The sequence below is a fragment of the Erithacus rubecula genome (genome assembly GCF_903797595.1).
Source record: "Erithacus rubecula genome assembly, chromosome: 5".
In the NCBI taxonomy this organism is placed as follows: domain Eukaryota; kingdom Metazoa; phylum Chordata; class Aves; order Passeriformes; family Muscicapidae; genus Erithacus; species Erithacus rubecula.
In genome coordinates this window covers 67,555,709-67,580,860 of record NC_136687.1, presented here as the reverse complement: position 1 = coordinate 67,580,860, position 25,152 = coordinate 67,555,709, and the positions used below count along the sequence as shown (strand labels likewise).

Sequence of the window (25,152 nt, the reverse complement as noted above, 5' to 3'; positions counted from 1 at the left end):
CACTCTGAAGGACTGGGAGAGATTATGTTGTTTACTGTTTCAAGTAATAAGTCAAACTAAGCAGACAGGAAAACAAAACAGGCTTTTCAGCTAAATCCCTAAGACTGCAGCTCTCCTGAAGCCATTGGAATATAACAACTTAGAGCTGCCACTGATCAGAGCCCAGAATTTAACCAGACAGGGGCCACTGCTCTAGCCTGGAACTGTGTGAGCTTTCCAGAGTGTTGTTCCTTCCAGGTTTCCTGGGTTTGCATGGTTACAGATAAATTGAGCTGCATTCCAGCCTGGATGGAATTTTTTTCTTTTTTATTAAAAATAAGAGAGGTTCAATTGTAACACAGTGGAACAGCAAACATCCATGCAGGATAAATCCCTGTGTGTCAGAATGCCAGAAGCAGGGCAGTCTCAGAGAGAAATGGCTTTGGCACACACAGCAGGCACTGGCTGCACGCCTGGCCTGGGAGCCAGGGGACAAAACAAGCAGATGCACCTGAGATGTGCTGTAAGCCTGGAAGGGCTGCCTTCAGCACCTTTAAAATCCCTGCCACATCACCCAAACAGATTCCAGCTCCTCTCAGCTCTTCTGCTGCCTTACCTGTGCTCTCCAGAACCACTGGGAGCAGTCCCAGGCACACCTTTGATAACCAGATTCAACAACCAGCTGCACTTTTATCCCAGCAGTGCAGCCCTGCAGAGCATCCCTCCCTGAGTGCAGGACAGCAGCTCCAGAAGGAGGGCTGACCTGTGCCCTCAGAAAGACTGATGGGGTGACAGGAGACACTTACAGTGGTGGGAAAGTAGCGACTGGTCTTGAACTTCTTCAGGGCCATGGAGCAGGTGTAGGTGCCAAAGAAGAGGATGAAAGACATGAGGGTGATGTCAGGGACATAGTCACAGTTGTTGCCCACCAGTTGCCCCCCATACTTCAAGCACTCCTTGGCTGTCAGAGCTGCCCAGTCAATGGTGGTGTTGTCCTGCAGAAGAAAAGGGAACATTTCCATAAGGCTGTGCATACTCTGCCCATGCTGGGACAGGAATGGTGACAGGGTGTCTGAGAGGAGCAGGGAGGCATCATGCAGAAGCTAAAATCATGTCGTGATAGAGGGTTTGGGTGGGACCATGTTCCTGCTGGTGTCTACAAGGGGTTGTGACTCTGTGCCTCTCCTTCCTCCCCCACATGCAGATGTGATCCATCCAGCTCCACTTCCAGCTCCTCATCATCAGAGCTTGCCAGCAGTGGCACTGTGAGACTCTGCAGCCCATGTGATCCCTGCTTCCCAAGGGGAACTCACCAGCTCAGAGGAGGGAGAGACCAGCTCATCATCTGACAGCACCATTGTCCTGTTAAGTAATGAGCTATTAACTGCAAGAGAAAAGAAAAAAGGCAATATGGTGAGCAGGATGCAGGAAACAGTTAGGAAGGAGAGCCAATTCCAATTATTAAATAATCTCTTGACTCTGTCAAGCTGTTTGCCACCTCTTTGCCCCAGTAAAGTGAGTCACAAGTGCTTCAGAGAGACTCAAAAGCCTTGATCATGAATCACTCACAAAACAGAATAAGAAAAGGTTAAGTGAAACATAACCCAAACCCAACTGGGATTATATTTTGAGTTCATGGTAAAAAAAAAACCACAGAAAACCAGACAGACAATATAATATTTCGTTGCTTTCCAATATTTTTCTAATGATTTCTGGATTAAATTAAATACCCACAGAACACTGCTAATGATTAATTTCAAATGCAAGCACAATGCCAAAGATATCCAGAAAAGCAAAATGCATTTCAGTGTCCAGCATAAACACAGTTTTGAATTAAAAGAAAGAAAAAAGAGAGCAAGTGATTGAAATCAACAGGATGGGGATAATTTCTTTGAAAGAAGGAGCAGCATTCCCCGTGGCTCCTGCAGCATTAGGAGTCACAAATTTGAAATGTCATTTTAAAATGCAATGCTTCCTGCAAATAGGCTCGTGGCCCCTGTCCTTATGGATCACTGAGGTTTTGCATAAATAAACATTTTGCACTTGGATGTCTGCAGAGCCACAAGTGTTTCAATAGGAAGTGGAGATTTCCAGTTTGGCACTGGCCATTCCCACCGTCCTAGTTTCAAAAAGGAAACCACTCTGCTGTTCCAGGGGAGGCAGAACCAGAGCAGCATCCCTGTGCACACCAAGATCCTGTGTTTAACAGAGAAGGCAAGCACCCAGCAGCAGGGAACAGGCTCCTGACACCTGCCAGGAGCAGCCAGCAGCTCTTCCTGTGTGCTGAGATAACCTGTGGTTTACTTCGGGCACAGATCAAGTTTCCTAATCACCCCCATTGTTTGTGGGATCCTAGGAGTGGTGCCCTCTTCCCTAAGGTACAGCCATTGTCTCAGAGTAGGTGTAGAAAAAGAGATTACAGGTGACCTCACCCCAGGAAAGCCACAGTTGTACCAGTTACCAAAGAAGAGGAACAGCCTTGCCCTCAGTGGTTCATAGCTGTGACTGATAAGGGAGATAAAAGAGGTGAGTTGGCAGGTCAGGGGAAACCTGGAGGAAGGGAGCCCAGAGGAAGAAGAGGAGTCTGGGTAAAGTAGTAACAATCCAGAAAGAAGAAGAAAACAAGTAAAAGATGTGCTGTGAGGTCAGTCTGGGTCTGATGGAGTTGGAGCCTGCAGTCACAGCTGAGCTGGGTGAAAGCTGTGTTCAGAGTGTAAACCAACACTTGCAGTCATATTCCAGCAGGAAATATCCAGCAGTCAGAGCCTGCAGTTGGACCCCACAATAGGAGCTTGCTCTACTCAGAGTCAGGATGGCTAAGCTGTACACTAGAATAAACTGGGACCTTTTCCACATTGTTAACTGAGAGTCTGTGTCTTAGCTCATTCTACCCCTAATGAGAGGTTTGCTGCAACTCCTCAGTTTGGATGTGGGGTTATAAACCCTTAGTTCCCAGAGCCAGAGGTACACTGGCTCTACCTGCCATGCAGCCCATGCTCCAGAGAGGCTGCCCTGTGGATACACCTCCCTTCTTGGAAAGAAGGAACTGTTTGTGCTTTGCCTCCCATCCATGCAACCGGGAGGTGGGAACCACCCATGTTTGGGTAACACCTTGAACAAATCCAGCTCCTGGAACGGGAGTGACCTGAGGTCCATGACAGTGGCCACCACTTCTGCCCCTTTGTGGAATTCTTGGGGGAATGCCATTTGGAGCTGACAGCCACAGGGGTGTAAGGAGATGTGGGTGCAGGAACAGCTTCTCCACTGGTCATGATGCTCTCTGGAGCAGCTCCAGGAAGGCCAGCTATACTGCTCTCCACTTGGGATGTAGGGTGAAATCTACCTCTCAGCTTCCTGAGACTAAGATAGGATATCCCAAGGCAGCTGATAAAGAAGGAATAATCTACCAATTATCTGGGCTGCAGCACAAGGGAAAAGGAGAGCAAAGGCCACCTCCTACCTACAAACTGGAGAGGTAACGAGCACTCCCTTACCTGGATCTAGTGGTTTACAGGCACAAGAGTAATGTGTGATATAGTCCACCTTGAAGTGGGAGTTGATGGGATAATGATCTGCCAGCTTGATCATCTTCTTGAAAGCATCATAGATGAAGATGAAGCTGATGAGGGAGGAGAAGCCCTCCTCGGTGAAGCGGGTGAAGTACTTGACCAGGAAGCTGGCGTCGGTGGCCACCAGGATGAGACACTGCAGGGCTGACCAGAGGCCGATCCACAGGCGGAACTCCAGGTAGTCAAAGCCATTGTCCCTGCAGCAGCACCAGGGGCAGGAAAGGAAACACCGGGTTACCCAGGAGCAGGGAACAGAACAGGTGTTACATGGAATGAAGGTGAGATGGCACATGAAGCCAGGATCTGCTCCCAGAGGGTGGCTGGACACTGAGCACCTCCCCAGGGAAGTGGTCAGGGCACCAAACCTGACAGAGATCAAGGGCACCTGGACAGTGCTCTGAGTCATATGGGTCAGTTTTAGGAGCCTGGCCAGGAGCAGAGAGTTGGGATTGCTGATCCTTATGGGTCCTTTCCAGCCTGGGATATTCTATGATTCCATGGCAAGCCCTGGTGCTGGGAATGGCAGGGTGTGGAGAACCATGCACCCAACTGCATCATTCCCTCCTGGGAGCCATGGCCACTAGTTTGCTGCTTGGGGCTGAGCTGCTGTGCTGGCACAGAGATCCAGGGTGGCCTTTTAGGAATGAAAAAGTGCCTAAAGGGAAGAGAGAAAGGAGCAAGTAAGAAACAAAGTGATTTAGAAAAAGAGAGGGGAAAGAATAAAAACAATAATACAAGACCCGAGTGACAACTCTGAAATATGTGGAATCAGTGCCTGAGGGGTCAGAAAGTCCCATCCATCTGAAGGCAGCTGGCAGAAACCCAGGTACACTGACTCCACACCACTGAAGAACTTCAAAAATTTTGAACTATATTATTTTGGCTTTTACTCCTCAAATTCCTGCAGCACTTTGAGGCTGACAGAGCATGTGGAAAAGCACCACGTCCTGTAGGATTGGTCCCTGAGGCCAGACACACAGCTGGGTCTGCAAGGGGTTTTTAGGGATCTTTGCAGACACACACATAGAGTCACACTTCAAATGAGTCAGGAGATGGGAAGTTTTTCTACTTTTGCTCCTAGCAGACAACAGCGTGTTGTGAAAATGAACACCACAAATGCATTATGAGAAATCAAAGTACTTAGTTCCAATTTCCTTGTAAGAAAGCCTTCCTCTGAAAACTCCTGCATTTCTGCTCTGGCAGGTTGTTAGGACAATGGCTTTTATAAACATCATCTCCTCCTCAGGTTAAAAATAACCACCTTCTCCCTCCCAAAACAAAAGTTCTTTTCTGTCTTGCTTTTTTTCTGCTGTGTGCTGCACCTGGGCTTTGTCAAGCCTGCCAGATACCAACAGGTGCAGTGTGTCCATTCCTGGCTCTATTCATTTATTCCAGCTGAAAGAAGAAAAGAAAGGTGCCCCCCTCTTGCTCCACTGTGGAACTCTCACCCTTCAGTAGCTTCCAGTTTCCCTCCCTGGGATAATCTAATTTTCCAACCATGTTTCATAGCCCCCATCCCTCCCTACACACAGAAACACAAGTCCTGCACAACCTGCCATGCTGAGAACACAGACTACAAGGGATTTGGGATGTATTCTGTGTGGCTGGTGTTCTGCAGGCAGATCACTTTAGGTGAAAGGATCACCAGCCCGTGGGTGAAATCATCCATGACTCTGCTGATTCCTTTGGGGATTCCAGCGTATCTGCCTGGTATGGCAGATGTGGGAATAGTAAATGAGCACATCTAACAAAACATCCTCCCTTTAGCTCTGGGTATCAGCTGTAAACAACATGGGGGGAGCAGAACCTCTTCATACCAGTCAAAAGGAAAAAACCCAAGTGCCTTGAAATGCAGGAAAGCTCCACCACAGGATTCTGTGAGCTGTTTCTACCACAGACACTTCTGCTTTCATAAATAATACTGATTATTTCAAATGACTACTGGACAAATTTTTGGCAACCCTAAGACCCATGGGATTTTGTTAGTGAAGAGCAGGATTCATTTCTTTGCTCCTATGGGAGTCAGAGCAGCAGCAGACTGTAACTAGAGCAAATTCCTCACGGGGGACTCAAGTGGCCAAGGGTTTTTTCAGGAGGCCCCAGAGAGACAGGCAGCCACACACTGGGCAGTGCCCTGGGACATGCATGCCAGGAAAATCCCCGATGTGATTGCCCTGCATCTCAGGGAGGAAGGAGATGTTTCATTCTGTGCACTAAATCCCCTGTTTCCCCAGGGCACAGCTCATTGCCTTCCCTGGCTGCCTGCCCTGTCCCCCCATACTCACTTGCTGAAGTTGAAGAGGAGCCTCTCAAAGACCAGGACAGGCCCTGTGCTGCTCAGGATGGTGAGGGGCTGCCCAGCCAGAAGGCAGAATATGGCACCAGTGACAGCTGTGCCCAGGAAGCTCTCCAACACACCCTGTGGAGACACAGCAGAGGATCACTCCTGCAGCACAGCCCTCCCTGAACACCCCCCTGCTCTGACCCTGTGGCCAAGGGCAGAGCCCCTCACACCACCCACAGTTACTGGGGATCACCACACATGCTGAACAGCCAGGAATTAACAGCATGTGCTGATCCTCCCTTCCCCCGTGCTGCAGCTTTCCTGACCTATCAGGGTACTGCAAGAACTGAAACTCAGTTTTGTGTCTCTGTTCAGGAGAAGACACGAGTTAGTGTTGACACTGAGGAGAGCAACAGGCTGGCTGTCTTTGGGGAGACTTGCCAGGATGAGCCCAATAAAGAGCTGATCCCCTGCACTCCTCTTGTATTACTCATGGAGAGGGCCCCAGTGGCCAGAGCATTTGCAATCTCTTTTCCTGCATTCTTCCACGGGTCTGTAACTAAGAATATTGTCTTTTCTTGGAAACATAAAACTCAGGAGTGAGCTGTGAAGGAAGTGAAGTGCTGGCTGGGACAGCTCCCAGGACAGGGAGCAGGGATGGGCCATGCTCAGTGCCTGCCCCAGCAGCAGCCACATCACTGTTTATAACAAACAAGACACATGAACTGTGATGTAGTAGCTCCAAAAATACTGCAGTTTGGGGGGGGGGGGGGGTTGCTACTTGACAGTAAGTACTCTTGAGACTTTTGGCCACAATTAAGTGATTCTCAATTTGAACTAGATTTGGAATCAGGTAACATTTCCCCTTTCTCCTCTAATTTAAAGACTGCACCCTGTGCAGAGCAGACAGGATTTGTTCTGCTACCCCCGACAATCCAGTGCTGCTCACTGGTGGGTCCTGGAGGCCCATGTCCATTCCTGACTTCCATGGCTTTCAGAACAGGCAAACTGTACAGGAGAGAAGGGAGCTGGGCACTGCACAGGCTGCTGGATCTTACTCTAGCCTGTAATTCATCACAGGGGAGTGCAGGGTTCCAGATATGTGCCCTCATTTCCTATGTTTGACTTAATTAAACCTGCATAAATTAATAATTCAGTCATTGTCATTTTGAGCTTAATTATCACTAGGAGATTTGACTGAACTGGACTGGCTGAACTGAATCTATCTAAATACAACCTCCTACTTTTCCTATTATTCCACTAACCCAAGTCACCAACAGCACAGTTAGCAGAGAATCCCTTCTCTTTAGACTGAGCTAAGACTCTGATCCAGCCTGTCCATGGATATGTGGCTGGTTCTCAGCCTGTGACCTCCCACCACTACAAAATTCATCTTTCTAAAGACCTGACATTTCTCTCCTGTGTCACTCATTTTCCTAATTATTTTGGGATTTTCTTTTCACCAGAGAGGCCAAAGCCCAGGCATTTTAGGAATCAGGCAGAGAGTTCAGACTTAGCAAACTTAATTGGACTAAAATGGCACACATAAGAGCAGATCAGAGGAACTTTTCTCTACAGAAGGAGCAAAGTCCTTCTTGTCTCTTGGGCCTGCTTTTATTCACCATTTAAGAAACCTCTGTCCAATTGCCAAAGGACAGCCAGAGCAGCAGAGAAAGCAGTGAAAACACAGAACACCTCCATTGCTGTGCCAAGGATTCCAGCTCTGCCAGCGCTCTGACTGGACAGCAAAAGGCAAAAAAAAAAAAAAAAAGCTGTGTTTGCCTGAAAGCTCTGGCTCACCTGCATGTTCTCTGTAGCATCCCCAAGCAATCCCCCAAAGGTGATGGCATTGGTGACAGTGGCCAGGTAGATGAAGAGGATGGCTGAGAGGGCCTGGATGTTCAACGCGTCGTAGAAGTCGCTGGCGAAGAACGGCGCTTTCCTCTTGATGTCTTTGATCAACCCCCCGCAGAACCTGCAGGAACAGGCCAGAGGAGACTCCTGCAAGATACTGACACACACACTGCCAGCAATGAGGCATTATCTCAAAGGAGTGACATCACCACATTGCAAACAGTCTTACCACAGCTGTGGCAGTCCAGGGATCTCAGAGAGAATGTTGTAAGGACAGATAATATCTCAAATATGTGATGTAGCTGAAAACACAAATTTCAGGACTACAAGCCACGCTTCTGCTGAAACAGACCACTACAGTTTGTATTTCAGGAAGCTCATCTGTTGTTTTTTTCCCCCCAAATATATTAGTTGATGTAATAAAATAGATTAACTCTGGTCTACATCCCTGCCTGAATTTCTCCACAAAGCCAAACAACCTGCAGCATGGAAAAATGCTTCAAATTAATAACTAGCAAAAGAACAAGAAGTAAAAACACAAGGGAAATACTCTTGGACAACCAAAGAACTCGCTCACAAACATCCCCTTTTGTATGATTATAGACAAGAGTATTTATAAAAGTTTTTAACTCTTATAAACTGACAATGCCAGCACAAAAAATGTTTGTTTAGCCTCTTGTTCCCCTGCTCACAGCTCCCCACCTATGCCAGCACTGCACAGGCACTGTGGCAGACAGGCACATGCCACCTTCTGACCCCAAATCAGGACACTCCACTGCCTTGTACACACCAATGCAGTGTGAAGACTTTTCTCCTAGAACTTAGACTACAACTAGAATTTAAAAAGAAGACACAGAGTGGGAGGGAGGGCACAAAGCCACCATGAAGACCTGTGCACAGATCTTGAAATGCTGAGTTTGCTGTCTCATGGCCACCTGAGCAGTATTCCCACTCCAGTGGACTTTTACATGGCACAAAGCAGAGCAATAAAGCAGAGAGTAGGGTCTGGGGAGCTGTTACCTTCTCTATTTCTATCCCTATCTATCCCTATTCTATTTCTACCTGTATCTATAAAAGCCTTCAGCTGTGCAATTCAACTGCAACACTAATGTCCAGAAAAGGGAACGTCTCTGCTTTTGGCTAAGGCAGCCCTTCAGCAATCCAAATGGATTAACTGAGGCTTGTACTGCCATGTTTATGTCCCTCAAGGTTCATCTGACTTCTCAGGCTCCCAACAGGGAACACCCAGCTGGGCTTTCTGTCCTATTTGTTGGTTCTTTATCATTTCATGAGCACCTGCTCACGACACTCTGCGATGAGCTGGAGCGGGATGCTCGGAGCCCTCCTGGCAGCCTCACCCTGGGCACCAGCAGCCCCAGGACCCTGTGGGGTGCCCCTCAGGCTGTCAGCAGTGCCTGGGTGGCAGTGTCAGGCAGGGGAGGCACTGCAGGTGTCACCCACCTGCCCGTCCTCTGCAGCTCCTCGCAGTCGCCGTGGCCGCCGCCGCCGTGGCCGCCGTCGTGGGGCGTGTCTCCGTTCATCTGCACGTTCTCCCCGCCCGAGTACATGTTCTTCCTGGGCAAGCACACAGCACGTCAGCAGGACAGGAGAACCCTAAGAGCCTGCTAGCTGCCAGCTGTGTTATTGTGTGCCTACCATCACCCCAAAAGGGACAGGCCTTCAGGGACAGCCTCCCTCCAGCTACCAAGGAAGGGCTGAAAGTGTCTCTGGGACTTTCTAAACAGTGACAGACAGGTGAGGTCACCCCAGACCTTGGCACAACCCAATCACCAGTTCTTCCCATAACTCATGCCCACTGTCTTTTGCCACAGAGCCCCTCTGCTGCTATTACCTCTTATCTGAAGAAGGGAGAGACTTGGGGGGCTCTATCCTAATGGCTGGATCCCACTCCCCAGGGGGGAGCACAATGACTTCATCCAGAAATTCATCAATTCCTGCAATCAGGTCCTGACGGTCCTTGGCTTTATAGGCAATGTCATGGAACACCTGCAAGGAAAAGAGACTCCTGTGGAAAAGGTTTGCATTTTCTGTGGCCCCGACTCCAGAAGCAGCTGCTGAGTTCTACAAAATCAATTTAATTCCTTCTCAGAAACCTCTGAATAAGTATCAGGACATGTATCACAAGGAGGTTTGACCCTCAGAAAGCCCCTTCCTTTGGCTGGATAAAAACAAAGATCCTTTCCTTGCAGGCATATATCTAATTTTAAGCAAAACATCTATTTCTAACCTTTAAAAATGTTGGTAAAGCAATTATCTATTTCTTTAGTGCAAAAGAGTTCCTGTACATAAGGACTTTCAATCACACTTGGAAAAGACAATTTGACAAAGCCACCTGCTTCAGTCTGTCAAAACCAAATTCATTTTCTACTCTGTGACACAGGACCAATGACAATATTTACTCAAAAACGATATTATAAACTAATTTTAGTGAAATGTTTGGTGTTAATCATGAAGAACAAATGAGAGAAGGGGTGGGAAGCAAGAATGCTGAATTTCACAGGAATCTTCTGGACTGTGTGGAGAGGAGGTGGCTCAGTGCATGTGACAGACGAGCTGGTGGCAGGAAGGGACTTTGGGGCTGTGGAAAGCAGAGCCCTGAGTGACAGAAAACAGGAGAGCTGCAATTAAGGAACTGCAGGGAGTGAGGCAATGCCAAGAAACAAAGCTGCTGTGAATGAGCCCTGGCACACAGAGCCCCAGGGACACTGGGAGGAAGGGGAAGGGGCTGTGGGTGAATCCTGGAAGCCCAGCATGGCAGGGAGGAGTGGCCAGCTGCTCGTGGCTAACACAGCAACCCTGCAGTGCTGGGGACACCTGCCACACATGGCAGCACAGCCTGGGGAAACAGTCCCCTGGGCATTACCTGCACATCCCTGCCTGTGGGATACCAGCATGGCAGGAGGGGACACAAGGACACCATGACACAATAAATTCAACAGTTAATGCACAGCCAATATCAAAGAGTCATCACTAGCAGGAAAATACACACAGTGGACAAATCCCTCTTAGAGTCACACTTTTAAAAAACATGAAGCCAGAGACAGTAATTATGTCAAGAGATAGAACTGGCAGGTAATGTGGATATTTCAGCTTTATGTGAATGGTCCTTCCTGCTGAGCAGGCTGGAGGGAAGGCCATGGTCACCTGGGAGAAGGCATTTCCCACAGGAGATGCCAGACACCTACCTCATCTGACATCAGTGTGGCAATGGCTCGGCCGATCTCATGGTAGGACTTGGCTTTGCCCTTTGGTCCCAGCAGAATGAAGAGAAATCTGACAAAACCAAGAGATTGTTCCCATTTAGGATGGCAAAACAAACTGCTTATTACTTATACAACACCTAGACAGAAATCTGACTTTGAGAATCGTGGTGTTTGTTAGAGATCTAGAGGCTGCCAGTGGCCTTGAGCTAATTTCAGAGCAGAGGTTACACCCTGTGACCCACCACACCCTGTGCACCACCAAAGCCTGTCCACCTCCACGGGGATGTGCTTCATGGAGTCACAGAATAGCTTGTGTTGGAAAGGATCCTAAAGGCCACCTGGTTCCAGTCCCCTGCCATGGGCAGGGACAGCCCCTGCTGGCCCTGTCCATCCTGGCCTTGGACACTTCATTTTTCTCAAGATCTCTTTGGGCAGCAACTACCTCCAAGTCACTGCTGAAGAGTTTAAAAAACACCATGATATCAAACCTTTGTCAGTGCAAACATACAGATGGCATAACCTCACCAGAGGCACCTATCCCCTTGGATTAAATATTATTTTATCTCCCTAACTCAAATATGATGAGGTACTAAGTTAAATGGCTTATGAGGAGTGTTATATCCAAACAACTACTTTCTGTTCAAAAGAATCCAGAGTCCTAAAAGAAAAAAAGGCAGCAAGTTAGTAGGACAGGATCCATAAATACAAACTGATTGGCATTACTACATAACACTTCTTAATCGAGTTCTTCACGAGGTGTTTGTGTGTTTTACTTGAGGTTCACAGGGAGGTGAGTAAGCCACACACACCCAGGTCATGTCCTCTGCTCTCCTCCCACCTCCTGGAACTTTCCCTGCTTCACCAGTTCCTATAAAACAGCATTCAAGAAAAACTGTTCCTCAGCCAACTCTTTCCAGACTCCAGGATGCAAATTAGCCAAACATATTAATATATTAAAAAAGGGGTTCATAACTTCAGGAGCTGCTGCTTGGCCTTCTCCTGGTTTTCCAGGAGAACCAGGCATTTTCATAACCCTCTTCTGCAATAACCCCAACCAGCTGGCTCTTTTCCAGCACAGAGCAGCAGCACCTCAATGCTCCTGCACAACTAAAACACTCTTGGAAACAAGGAGTCTGTGGCATTTTCCAAATTCCTTGTCCCAATTCAGCTCAGAACTGCCTTCAGTGGGTGGAACAAGATCTTTTCATGGGCTGAACGTTACAAACACAAAAACATTAATGCATTTTGGTGGCCTGAACTAGATTATGTCTGCACAGATTTATTGTCCTTTAGTTATGAACATTTCCAGCCACAAAAGCCCTCACTGTGCCTTACTCCTCCTCTCCCTCTGCTGAAGGCCACTCAAGAATTCCTCCCTGCTGCACAGAACTCATTCTGAGTTATCCAATGCCCATTTCTGACACTTAGCATTGTTAATAATGCTCCAAGGCAGGGAATATGAGTCTCCATGAAGCTCAAAGTCTCTCAGAAGTAGTAACAAAATCCAGTGTTTCTCTCAATGCATTGCTAGAACAGCAGCTCTGTAGGGGTTAAAGGTACCTGAACAAAAGAATCTCAGCCAAGTCCTGAAGGAAAAGTGCCTCTGCAGTGAAAAGCCTCTGTAGAGAGGCCAGGGAGGACCAGACTCCTGGATCTGCCCCTCACTTCCCAAGTGACCTTTGGGCAAGTTGCTTCACTCCATCTGAGACCTGCAGACACCAGCATTTCCCAGCTCTGCACACCACACTGTGCAAGTCTGTGCAGCTTATCTCCAAAAAACATCTTCTCCTGGCTCATTCCTCATCTTTCTCCCCATCTTCATTGCACCAAACAGCAGCCTTGAACACAGGATTGCGATTGCTCTGATGAAAATACAAAGCCATTCCCAAGCCATGTGCCAGCTCAGGGCTTCCCCAAGTGAGGAGTCCCAAGTAGTGTGGGATTAAATTCAACACAAGAAAACCAAAGGCATTAAAGGTTTCTTCCATCTGACCAGTAGAAAGAAAACTCAGGAATGGCTGGGATATCTCTATTCCAACTGCAAATCCCTGATTTTTCTATTACTAGCCCCTGTGCTCTGGAGCCAGGGTGGGAGAGCTGGAGGTGATCAGCCTGGAGAAGGCTCCAGGGAGATCTCAGAGCTCCTGCCAGTGCCTCAAGGGGCTCCAGGAGAGGGACTTGGGACAAGGACAAGGGGGCTGGCTCCCCACTGCCAGAGGGCAGGGTTACATTGGATATTGGGAAGGAATTCCTCCCTGTGAGGGTGGGGAGGCCCTGGCACAGGGTGCCCAGAGCAGCTGTGGCTGCCCCATCCCTGGCACTGTCTAAGGCCAGGTTGGATGGGGTGTGGAGCAACCCGGGCTAGGAGGGTGTCCCTGCCCACGGCAGGGGGTTGGAACAAGATGAGCTTTGAGTTCCCTCCCCTTCCAACCCTAACCATTCCTTGCTCCTCTATCTGCAGTTGCTAAAGAGCAGGAAATGGTCACCTAACACAGCAGCCCAGACAGAGGGCTGGATTACCCTGAGCCAACAGCTGCAGGTTTAACCCCCTTGTGCCCTGTGGAAGAGCAGAGAGAAGCAGTGCCAGTGGCAGTGGCAGTGCTGGGACACCCTGCAGCCACAGCACCCAGAGGGGCTCCACATTACAGCTGGGAGCTGGGCAGTGCCTGCCTGGGACCCTGTGGCAGCCAGTTCTCCCAGAACCAGCAGCTGAGCACAATGCAAGGAGAAGCCCCAGCAGAGGCTGCAGGGTCTGGGGCTTTAAGAGCTGGCCAGGGCAGGAATGCACTGGAGATGTTCCATCACAGCTCCTCAGGGCCCTGAGGGGATTTCCTTGATTGAATTTCCTAGGATGCAGCCATGGCAAATGGCTCTTCATCAGTCATGAAAGCCACCTAATGAGCCTTCCTGCTGTGATTAGGGCCAGTATTTGCTTTGGAGAACAGCAAATGGATAATACTATTTCCTGGGACAAATGCTGGCATGGAAGGACACACTGCCTTGATTACTGCTACTGAGTAATGAGGCTGTCCAGCAATCCTGCAGCAACTTCCTGGCTCCCACCACCACAGCAAACAACACCTCACCTTACAACTGCTGGAAAGAGCTTGGAGATACACTTAAAAAATAGTCAGGGGATTAGAGCTGGAGGCTGAAACACTGAAGCACATAGAGATGTTGAGGAATGAATAACCTGCTACAAAATGAAGCCACATCTGGGTCCCCACACTCCTACCTGAATACTCAGCATGAACAGACAGCTGCGAATGTGGCTGTAAGAAACCACTTACTGAAACTCCAAGAAATACAAACCCTGCTACTGCCACTAAGGAGCAAAGCTAGATGCTCTTTTCCTTTGTTTGGTACAATAGTAAGAGGCAAGGATTCCAACAGCCACCTCACTTCCACTCCATACAAGGACTGTGATACTGCTATGAATTCACATTGGGCAGCTTAGAAAGGCAGGCATATTCAAGCAGTGACTTCAAATATTTAAGAACACAAGATATATTGCTATTTATGAGACTGAGATTAATTTGCAACATGAGTCACAATAAATAAAATATTTCTGTGCCATTTTTCCTTGAGCCATTATGCATTACAAAGCAACAAGCCCCAGTAGAATTGTATGTCCCAGTTCACCTGACTTTTTATTTTTGCCTCAGGAGGGCCAGAATTGAATCTTCCATTTGCTCTGAGCTGAAGAGGAATACCATGGACAGCAAAAATGTGCAGAGGGAATCTGGGATCTGTACAGAAGGGGCAGGACAAAAGCCCCAGGACTTGAATTCAACATTGACAGTGTCCTTTACTGCTGAGCTGTTAGGTCAGTGTGTTTGTGCCATGGTTCACTTATAGCCAGGCTCAGGACCTGAACACGCTGCAGCAGCTTCAGCCAGCCGTGTCCCTTTACTCCAGCAGCACTGCCAGCTCTGTGTGTCTGGGTGGAAAGCACTGCAGAACACCTCGTGTCCTGGTGTTTCCCTGGCCAGGGGAGGTGAGGCCCCTGCTGGGGTGGCTTTCCTTACCGTGTGGGGACAGGGACCTCGGTGAGAGCTCCCAGCATGACCGCCTGCTGCAGCCGCACAAAGGCAATGAAGGGGCTCTCCAGGAAATCCACCTCCCCCACCAGCACGTTGGAGGCCTCTGCATCACGGGGCAGCTTCTTCATGAATTTGTTCTTCAGCTGCAGCAGGGAAAGAGGAAGGAAAAGAAAATTCAGTTGTGGTGGGCAGGTTCTTCTCATCTCTGTGCCACAGCCCTCGGTGTGGAGCAGGAGTGGAGAAATGGCATCAGCAGGGAAAGGGGAAACTCAGCAGCAGCCCATGGGTTCTAAAGCTCAGCCTCAGCCAGAGGCCTTTGTCTGAACTTCAGCAGTGGCAGAATTAATTTGGAATGGAAGGCTTTTGAAAAGCCTGCCCTCAGCTGGTTCCCAATCTGCCCCTCTCCCTGGGTGATCTCTGGAGATGCTCTGTGTGTCCCTGCCAAGGGTGAATGGAGAGGGAGGATGTACTGCCAGGAGCACCAGCCAGGGGGGCACTGGAGTGGGCTATGAATCCCTAATGAGCTGCATGTGGTGACTTGAGGAAGGAGAAAAATGGAAAAAGTCTCCGGAAAATACATGAAGTAATTAAACAGGAAGAAAACTGCTGGAACTACCCTACCCCTGCATGCTTCAATCAGGATTACCACCAGAAGAAATAGTAAATAAGCATCCAGGAGCACTGTGGAGGAAGCCTGGAAAAGTGCTACCAGTTCTTCCACACACAGTGTTTGGGAGCAGGGTGGTGGTAAAAAAATGATGGGAAGATGGCAAACCCACAGCAAACATTTTATTTTTTCTCACCAGGTTGGGAGTGTTGCTGGTGATTCTCTGAGCCAGAACTGACCTGCAGGGTTTCCTGTGGCCACCCAGCTCCTGAGGCCAAAGGCTCCAGCCCCTTCCCCCTGCCCAGCACAGCAAACCACTGTCACTAATTTTGAAGAGCTGCCATTATAGTGGCTTTTTTTTAATCTCCAAATGAGTTTTGCCGCACCACTTGCCACTTTGCCTAAATGATTTATCAGACAGGTAATGAGTACATTCAGCACTTAAAATCCATTCTGAACCATTCCCCAAAGAAGCTTTGGAAAGATCTGACTCCTCAGCAGCATCCAGGAACAAGGGAGGGATGGGAGCTTCACTTTCCCCTGCCAAGTTGAACATTATTCCAACCCAACCACTAATGTTATGTTAAAAGCCACAGGTCTCCAGCACTGTATTTGCAAAAAGGCACACAACAACCTCAAAATCCCAATTTCCTGAAATGTACTGTAGCACTTGGATCATCAATACCACTCCAAATTGATTGGAAATGAAAGCAGCTGCTAAGTAGCACTTAAGGAAGGTTAATTCCCCCTGGAACTTGAACCTGTCTCTCTGTTTTTCTGTATCTCCTCACAACTCCCATGAACACCTGCCTCCAGGTTCCAGGCTGCTCCATCACCCAAGGATGCTTTAGAGGGCCACTGTGGATATGGGGAGAAACCAGGTAGGTAAAACTGCTCTCTGCATCCAGAAAAACAGCAAGAGTGAAGGCAATTCTGGTTAACTAAACTTTCTAGAAATTTTCCTTTCCTCCTTTCCTCCAAAAGGGTGGCATTGATTGTACTGAGGACAGTCATTTTCCCTGGAGCTCCGTGGAGGGAAAGTACATCACCCAGGCTGAAAGACCTCACAATTGGGAATGTCTGCTTGCAGCTATGGAGAAGAGAAGATGTTCCAATGGGAAAAGCAGGCAATCACTCCCACAGTCAATCCCAGGGCTGCATTCCCAAGAATGAGATCCAGCCAGTGCCTCCCTGTCCATGGGTCCCCAGGAAAGGCAGGAGGGTTTCTCTAAACAAGGCAAATTTCTTTTCTAACCTCAGTGCTGGCTTTGGCACAGATCCCTTGTTGACATGGAAACACTGGGTTGAATAGACAGTGTCTACAGCACAACAAATAAGAAGGGTTTGTGCCTCCCTCTGACTGACTGCATTCATTCAGAGCCAGGCTCTCCCACATCCAAGCCCTCTGGAGGCAGAGATAACACCAGGGCAAGGAACCTCCCTCTATATCAACATACATTCCCTTTCTATATGCTGTTGCATCAGCTCAGGAGTAGCAGGTCCCTGGGAAAACAGATTTCCTTCCATGTCCCCTTTGTTTTACATGTTAGCAGTGAAGGAGCCTGGTGGTTCAGGCACTCAGAGCTGCCAAGGACATTCTAACAGAACACAGCCAAAGGATTTCTGCAGGAGGAGGGACTGGACTGGGAACAGCAGCAGGAACTTCCCCACTTCCTATGGTCTGCTGGCACATTGCACCAGAGGGCTGATAAAGCATCTACCTGACTCTTTTCAGTGACCTTGCTTCACATGTTAAAAAAAAAAAAAGAGTTTTAAAAGTTTTTAAAATATTAAGATGTGGCTGCCCCATCCCTGGAAGTGTCCAAGGCCAGGTTGGACAGGGCTTGGTTGGAAGGTGGCCCTGCCCATGGCAGGGAGTGGGATAGGATGATGTTTAAGATCCCAATCCATTCTGAGATTCTATTAATATGGTGCTAGGGAAAAACTTGATCCAGCAGCTTGATGTTCAGGAGCTGGAGGAATTCTCCAGCTATGAGAGATCCTGGTTTTATGGACATGGCTCCAGCACCACTGGAAAGCTGGGAGCCCAGGAGAGGGCAGGAAGTCTAGATGCTCACTTATTAATTGGTAGACAGAAAAGAAGAATAAATTGTCCCAAAATGCTACTGCTTGTCTCTCCAGGTGCAAATGTCCAGGGCTTTACCTGCAGCCACCACCTCCTAAAATACAACAAATGAAGGCAGATTCCTTCTCTGCAAAAACAAACATAATGAAAGGGGAAACACCTCCCTCTTCCCTAATCATCTTTAAAAAATGGCAAACAAGCCCAAAACAAAGAACATGATAAAGAGGAGACCCCAAATTTGTGGGCCCTTGCTGAAGCTGTTTCTCAGCAGTGGTTTGATGAGGGCCTTTTCTGCAGGACACTGAGCCAGCCTTTCTGCAATCCCAGTGGATCCAGGCACCATTCCTCAGCAGACACAGCCAGTGGTGCTTCCTGCCTGCTGCAGGAGCCACAGGGAACAGCCCTGAGCCAGGCACAGCTCTGGGTGCCTGGCAGTGGGGATGAATGTGGGACTCTGACACATCAAACAACCTCTGACATGCATGTGAAACCTGAACCTTACAGCATCCAGAGAGGAGGAGCAGGAACACTACAGATCAAAGGGGCATGCTGGCTGTAAATTCCCTAGAGAATTAGTTGCACCATTCCAAACAGCATTAAAGGCTTCAGAAGTGACTATTACAGATGTAGGAAGACAGGAAAATGACTGAAGGCACAAAGAAGTTTGGCAAAGCCTTTTTTCCTCTAAAACACAGGCACACAAGCCTCAATCTGTGTAAAACCAGAGACTGATTAAGGATGCAGGAAGGCAATCCTGCTCCATGCAACTGCTATAAACTGACCTCACCCACTGCAGTTCTTACAGGCACAGAAATAAACAAAAATTGGCATATTCTGTGTCTCCAGCAGACTCCCCCCTGCCTGTATGGCCTCACTGTCCAGCTTCCAGATGGGATGCCCAGATAACAAGAGCCAGTCTCCTGCTGCCAAGGCAGGGGAACCTGTTCCCTTTGCAGCTCATGTGGTGGGAACACAATGGGTTATTGCTGTGCCTCCTGTGTGGCACCCTGAGTCCTGCTCAGGAAGTTGCCAGGCACCACCACAATGCCACAAACTCAACCAAGGCAGGATCTGCCTTGAAAATGAAAACTGAGCTCCAAGGTGAGGTCTCCAGGCACTGAGGACAAGGCTCCCGCTTGTGCAAAGTTCATCAGCAGGACACAGGCTAATTAACTGAGAGGATTTTTGGAACTCTACACTTAGCAAGAAACAGTTCTCACTACTAAGAGCCAGGCATTATGTACACTGCAAGTTAAGAACTTTGAACATGCTCCCAGCTGCATCTATTAACAGATTTCCCTATTAGTGCTACCAAAACATCTATTTTTGTATCCAATTCTCCACCAAAGTCCATTATCTGAATTTCCAGAGAACAGGAGGGGCACTGGGGACTGTCTACACCACTGAGAGCTGCTGCAACACTCAGCTGCAGCTATGGGCTGGTCTAGCATTAAAACCCCAGTTACAGTGGGGTTAAAAATATAACAGCAGTTTGTCCAATGACAAAAAGCTATTGAACAATCCTCCTTCTTCCCAGGTGTGGCTGTGTGTATTAAAGGAAACAGGTACTTTGGAAACACAGCCAATACAGATGTACAACACTGCAGGTCAGTGCAGAACACACTGTTCCACTTCTCTTTCCATGGAAGTGCACGAATTTAGGCAAATATCTACTTCTTTTAAAATATTTCATTAGCCCAAACTCACTTTTCTACCCCAATTATGATGCTGTGTCCCTTTCAGGATGCATTTACAGAAGACTGTGACCAGCCATTGAGGGACAGGAGTCATCCCCAACCGGCCAGCAACGCTGTGCTACCCAAATAATTTTCCAAAGTGACTCATTTACATTCAGGATGACCATGGGACTAGGGAATGCTGAAAGCTGCAGAGAAAAAAAGAGATTCTCCGAAAGAAACAGCCAGACTTTGAGAATAGCCCACTTTTTGAACCCAGACAAAGGTTTTTTGAAACTTGCACAGAGACCTCATTCAGGCACTAGTTTTCTAAGAGCTGGAATAAAGTTGCTGTCACCCCTCAGAAGTGGCAGCCTTGGGGGAGGACGGAAGCACTCACAAAGAGAGCCCGTGTGCCACAGCACAAACATTTCCCTAGCCTAAGGAAGAGGTCAAGTCCCTGGAGATTTGTCACTAGAGGCCAGTTTGAACTCGATCACTGACTGCATTTTGGAGCTGCTCTCCCACATGACCTGTCAGCACAGCCTCCTTCCTGCTGGGATGTGCAGGGGGAGGTGGCACCTTTGTTCCAGCAGCTGCTGCAGCAGGGACAGGTCCCCAATGTGCCCCTGCTCCACCCCGTGGTTCCCGTGGAACACTCAGCCCAGGAGTTCCTCTGCAGACTCTTGTAACCCCTCAGCAGGAAGAGGATCCAAAATCCATCACTCCCTGGGTATTCTCCCTGCTTTCTCATGGGGATCAGCAAGATGTGGTGTCACTTGTTTTGGACCTTGTAAGAGATTCACCTGCTGTTTGCTAGGGTTGGTGATTAAAGAGTGCAGGAACCAGGCACAGGACTCAAAATCACTCATCCCTTTTTTGGGGTAAGCCCTCTGCCCAACATCCAGCTCCTCTCCAAACACATCCCTGAGAGAGCCTGGAGCTTACCTGGTCCTTCTCAGGCTTGTCTGAGATGTCGTTGAGGCTGGTGGAAGTCAGGTTCCGGTGAGCCATGGCTGGGCTGCCTGCAAGAACAACATCCACAGCAGTTACAGCACCTGCCTGCATCCAGTCACAACAGAGGCTCAGGCTACAGCAACACCTGTCTTGGGAGGCTGATGGGGGGGATTCCTGACCCTGACAAGCTGCTTTCTGTCACTTATGTGGCACAGGAGGATTTAAGATGCTAACACCTCGTCAGCTCTGACCCATGGCAGTCCAGTGACTCCCCAGGACAGCAAAAGAATCCAAGGACTTTCCAGAATTCCTGCCTGTGGGAGAAAAGCCGAGCAGCACCACTCTACTGTCCACATCACCCAGGAGCCACCACAAGCCCATGGCTTCACAGGGCTGGGACCTTCCAGGGTGCAAAGCCCTGGCCTCAGCTCTCCCACGTGGCTGGCACCTGCCCCTCTCAGCATCCCAGACACTGCCACAGTGCAGGCAGAGGGAGGGGGCAGCTCCTGCTCCTTTGAGACAGCCCCAGTAAATGACTCCCTTGCTCCAGGTACACTCATTAACTAAGCTCATGAACCTAAAGCATCTCACTGACCAAAACAATGTCTGTGCCACACTGATGGGCCAAGAGTCACCAACTCCTGACACCAGATTCTCCAGAGAGGTGAAGAAACTCTCCAGAGACACAGCAGAACTATTAAACTTTGAACAACCCAAAAGACAAAAATAAACCAGTAGTAAATAAAGACTACTGGGATGGATATGGGATCAGAAATCACAGCGGTCAGTATGAATTGTTGAAATAATCCTAAAATCCCTTCTCATCACGTTTGCAGGAACCTGAAAGAGCACCAGAAGCTTTTATCCCAGAATTTCTGACCATGAACTTCATTGGAAAGAGAGGAAACATTTAAAGGAAAAAATGGTAAGGAGACATCTCCCAACTGAGGCTTTGTTTTGAGACAATATTTATTTGATATTATTAAAAGAAATGGCCAAGTTCTCAGTGTTCATCAGCTCCCAACACAAACAAGCTCAATAATAAATCAGGAGCAAATAAGTGGGAATAAAAAACTCTGGACTCCCCAGAATCCTGTGTTTTCTTTTCAACATATGTGGGGAAATATTCAAAGCAGCTGTACCTGCTGTGTGCTACTGCCATGTCCAGCAACATCAGCACAGCCAAAGCCAAGCACAATTAGACAAATCATGTATTACAAATGGGGATCCCCAGCTTCAACTCTTCCTGTTGTTATTTAAGACCCCATTTAGCTGCTATTTTTCCAGATTACATCATTTGCTTGCTTTGTTTATTAGATTCCAAGCTGGCTGTTCCCTGAGATATAATGACCCTTTTCCCAAGAGGAGGTGGCTTGTGCCTTTCTCTCCCCTTGCTACCAGCCTGCTTCTCCTAATGGGCTCCACATATCCACACCAACTCAGAGCCACACAACTCACCACAGCTCCACCAAAAATGTGGAGGACAAAGTTTCAGCTGCTGAGACCCTGTGCAGGAGCTCAGGCACACGACACTCACCCTGAGGGTGTTTGCTAATGAAGGATAATTTCCTGATCCAGGCCACTTCCCATTCCTGTCCCTCTGGCAAAGGTGACATGAGCCTGTCCATGGCTGTGCTCAGCCAAGGACTCATGAGGGAAGCATGGCAGGCAGTCCAAACCCCTCCATGCTATTATCTGGTCCTGGGAATCAGCTCCCTAGTAATCTGTCAAGGGGAATACCCTGCAATTCACACCCTCTGTGCCAGCAGTGCTGTAAGCTGTGCCTTCCTGGGAGGAGCAGGGTGCTCCTCTGGGATCATCAAGGCTCCCACGAGCCATGTCTGACACAGGCAATCATACAGGAGTGGTGCCAGAGCTCTGTCCAGCTCACCCCAGAGAGATCAAGCTGGCAGACTACTTCAAGATAATTTATATGAAAATTAAAATATTTCAGCCCCTTTAACAGCCAAAGAATACTTCAAGAGCCAAAAAAAAAAGTGCCAGCAGCCATCTTAGATTACCCTTGGAAGAGGAGTACGGCCTGACCTAGCTGCTTCATCCCAGAAGAAGGAAGGAAGGCAAAGAGAAGGAAACAGAGCAGTGAGGGGACAGTGGGGTCAAAGCATCAGCCAGAGCAGCGTTGCTCCCCACTGTTAATGCAGCAGCAAGCGTTGGGAGCTGGCTGGTGGGAGCTGCCCCTCCTCTTCCCTGCTGGCCCAGGCTGCCCCCCTGCCCCTGCCCAGCACTTACTGAGCCATCCCACGCTGGGGCTGCGCTGCACTCCCAGCTCATCGTCCAAGGTGCGCGTGGCCAGGCAGGGCACGGAGCTCTCCAGCGGGCTGCGTGCTGCGCCACGCAAGCAGCACAGTGGGAAGAGAGCACAGGGCAACAGTTAAAAGAAAAGAAAAGAAAATTATGCCAGAAAGAAAGGCTCAAGCAGTGGTAAAGAGAAGCCAGGCAGGAGAGGAGGTGTGAGGTGCACAGTGCATCACCAAAGGCCGCTCATTTAGATCCTGACATCTCGCAGTGCTCTTGTGGCAGGGCTGGACACAGCTCCCCATCCCTGGTGTCTGACATTCAGGCAGCTTTGAAGCAGGCCTCAAGGAATGAGTGAGCAGTGCAGTGCTGGTGCAACTGAGCAGCTCCAGGCTGCAGCACCATCAGTAACAACAGGTTTTTGAAAACAGAGATCGGGTCATGTCCCAGGAGCCAACTCCGAGCATCCTGACCCATCCTCAGGATACATACTCAGGCACACCAATCCAGACTTGGAAATGCTCACCTTAGTCTGCAATGCTTCCAGTGATGCCAGTACATACATTGATAAGGGTTTTCCAAGCATTCCTTGAACACCACCTCATTTCTGACTTCAACTGCTCTCCTCTGTGCTGGTATTGTTCAGCTGATGCCACTGGCACATGTGAAACACTCTGAAGTGACTAATGCTGAACCACAGGAGCCATGGCTACTCCATGCCTGGAAGTGTCCAAGGGACAGAGCTTCGAGTAACCTGGGCTAGTGGAAGATGGAGCCTGGCCAGTGGCAGGGGGCTGGAATAAGATGCTCTTTCAGCTCCCTTTAAATCCAAACCCTTGGAGGATTCTAAAGCAGAATAAATCCTTTTCCCCCCACAGCCAGGTACCCTCCAGCCTGTGCCTCAGCTGACACCTTGCCAACAGCCTGCTATTCCCACTCAACTGTTTCCAACCCATGCTGCCAGCACAGTGTGAACAAACAGAGCTCAGGAGGTGTTTAGGCAGCACCCACACGGTGATGGGACCGTGCCATTATTTATGGTGCTTAAACACTCACACCTAAACATATCACAGTTTTCTACAGGCTCTGCCAACTTGGGTTTAGCAGCATTGGATCGTTTCTCACTTGCCAAAGGCTCCCAAGGGTGTTAAATTATACAAAACGCTGGCAGGCACAAAGCTCTGAAAGACAAATCTCCAAATGATAGCAAATGTCACCACAGAAGGCTGGTAAATATTGATCAGTGCTGGGGCACCTGCAGAAGGGATGGGGAGCACAGATCCCATGTTATACCATGGCAAACCCCAAGCTGTGCCAGCTGGAAAGCTGCTGGCCCAGGTGCTATGTATTGCTCCAGGGGTGCAAGACAAGGGCTGTGCCAGGAAGGGATACAAAGAACTCTTCAAAAGCCACTCAACAAAAACAGACACATAAAAACCCATCAAAAACCCCTGCAGGAGTCCCATCAACATGTAACATGGAAATATCCTTGCTCAACACTTCATACTGCTCAACCTTCTACTAATGGGAGCCAGGTAATGTGGAGGGACTGCTTAGTCCAGCTTTGTACCCCCAGAATTTTGGCCATCATCTTTTTCCTACTGAACAGACAGCAAATGAGTGTTGTGATTTATCCTCCTCCAGCCATGGCACACAAGGAACTCCCCTCTCTTGCCCAATTCCTTTCCCAGAGCAAAAGGATTCCTGTCAAACATCCTGCCACAGCACAAGGCACGTGAACCTCTGTGATGCAGTGATGGAGAGCAGGTGTCAAAGCACACCTTGGCTGTGTCTCTGCCCATCTGATCACTGCCTCACCTTCAAACAGAGCAGTGACTTCAAAGATGGGTCTCAGGGACCACAGAGCCACCCCCATCCCTACAGGAGCAATTGGGAAAGGACAGAGATGCTCCAGGATCAGTTATGGCAAGGAGATGGGCAGTGCATCATTCTTTCTTAAGTTCCTGAACTTCTAGAGGCATTTGGGATAACTGCATGGGGCTCATTCATCTCAGAAGTGAAAACTAAGAACATTTTGGAGCCCCTAAGACTTCAGTTATTTAAGCACTCTGAACCAACTGAGGTAGAGGCACCTCAGGAATTTTTTGAGCCATGACCCAGGAGTTATTTCCAAATTTCAGATCAAGCAAAGAGGTCTCACCCCGGGAAGTGTTCAAGGGCAGGTTGGTGGCTTGCAGAAGGTGTCCCTGCTGAGCCAGTCCAGCAGGAGGCAGCTACACCAGCCTACAAAGCTGTTGTGCAAAGGGCAGGCAGATGCTCAGACCTGGTGGCAGCATCAATATTGGATGCAAGTTTCACTGACACTGAAATGAAAACAAACACCTACCTGGAAAGAAACTCTAGGGAAATTTAGGAGTGCTTGGGGCTGGTGGCACAGTCATTATGGTGATTAGCTATGCTAAGAGACAGCTGCACTCCTGTTGGCGTTATAAAATTTTTATCTGTCCAAAGGACATGCTGACATTCATTGAATCCAAGGTATATAACCTGATCAAATACATTCTGTAGTTACTTTTTCATTAAAGTGCAAATAATAAATAACAGGAGCGACTATTCATGAGGTATTTCCCCCTTATGCCTCCTGAAGTCTCAATGC

The 25,152-nt window shown here is 48.6% G+C and overlaps 1 protein-coding gene across 11 annotated transcripts in view; it reads right to left on the bottom strand.

Annotated features, from left to right (window-relative positions):
• SLC4A4 (solute carrier family 4 member 4) overlaps nucleotides 1–25,152 on the bottom strand; it is a 153,182-nt gene that overhangs the window by 17,663 nt on the left and 110,367 nt on the right. For 6 of the 11 annotated variants that reach the window (XM_079306348.1, XM_079306349.1, XM_079306358.1 and 3 more), the window contains 11 exons: nucleotides 22,530–22,625; nucleotides 20,271–20,347; nucleotides 14,939–15,096; nucleotides 10,893–10,980; nucleotides 9,539–9,693; nucleotides 9,148–9,261; nucleotides 7,633–7,807; nucleotides 5,834–5,967; nucleotides 3,474–3,745; nucleotides 1,293–1,363; nucleotides 786–974 (listed from right to left, as the gene is read on the bottom strand). In XM_079306348.1, the coding sequence (XP_079162474.1) occupies nucleotides 786–974; nucleotides 1,293–1,363; nucleotides 3,474–3,745; nucleotides 5,834–5,967; nucleotides 7,633–7,807; nucleotides 9,148–9,261; nucleotides 9,539–9,693; nucleotides 10,893–10,980; nucleotides 14,939–15,096; nucleotides 20,271–20,347; nucleotides 22,530–22,625 (1,529 nt within the window). The remainder of the gene's footprint in view (nucleotides 1–785; nucleotides 975–1,292; nucleotides 1,364–3,473; nucleotides 3,746–5,833; nucleotides 5,968–7,632; nucleotides 7,808–9,147; nucleotides 9,262–9,538; nucleotides 9,694–10,892; nucleotides 10,981–14,938; nucleotides 15,097–20,270; nucleotides 20,348–22,529; nucleotides 22,626–25,152) is intronic. The other 5 variants (XM_079306351.1, XM_079306352.1, XM_079306350.1 and 2 more) reach the window with 1 other exon arrangement.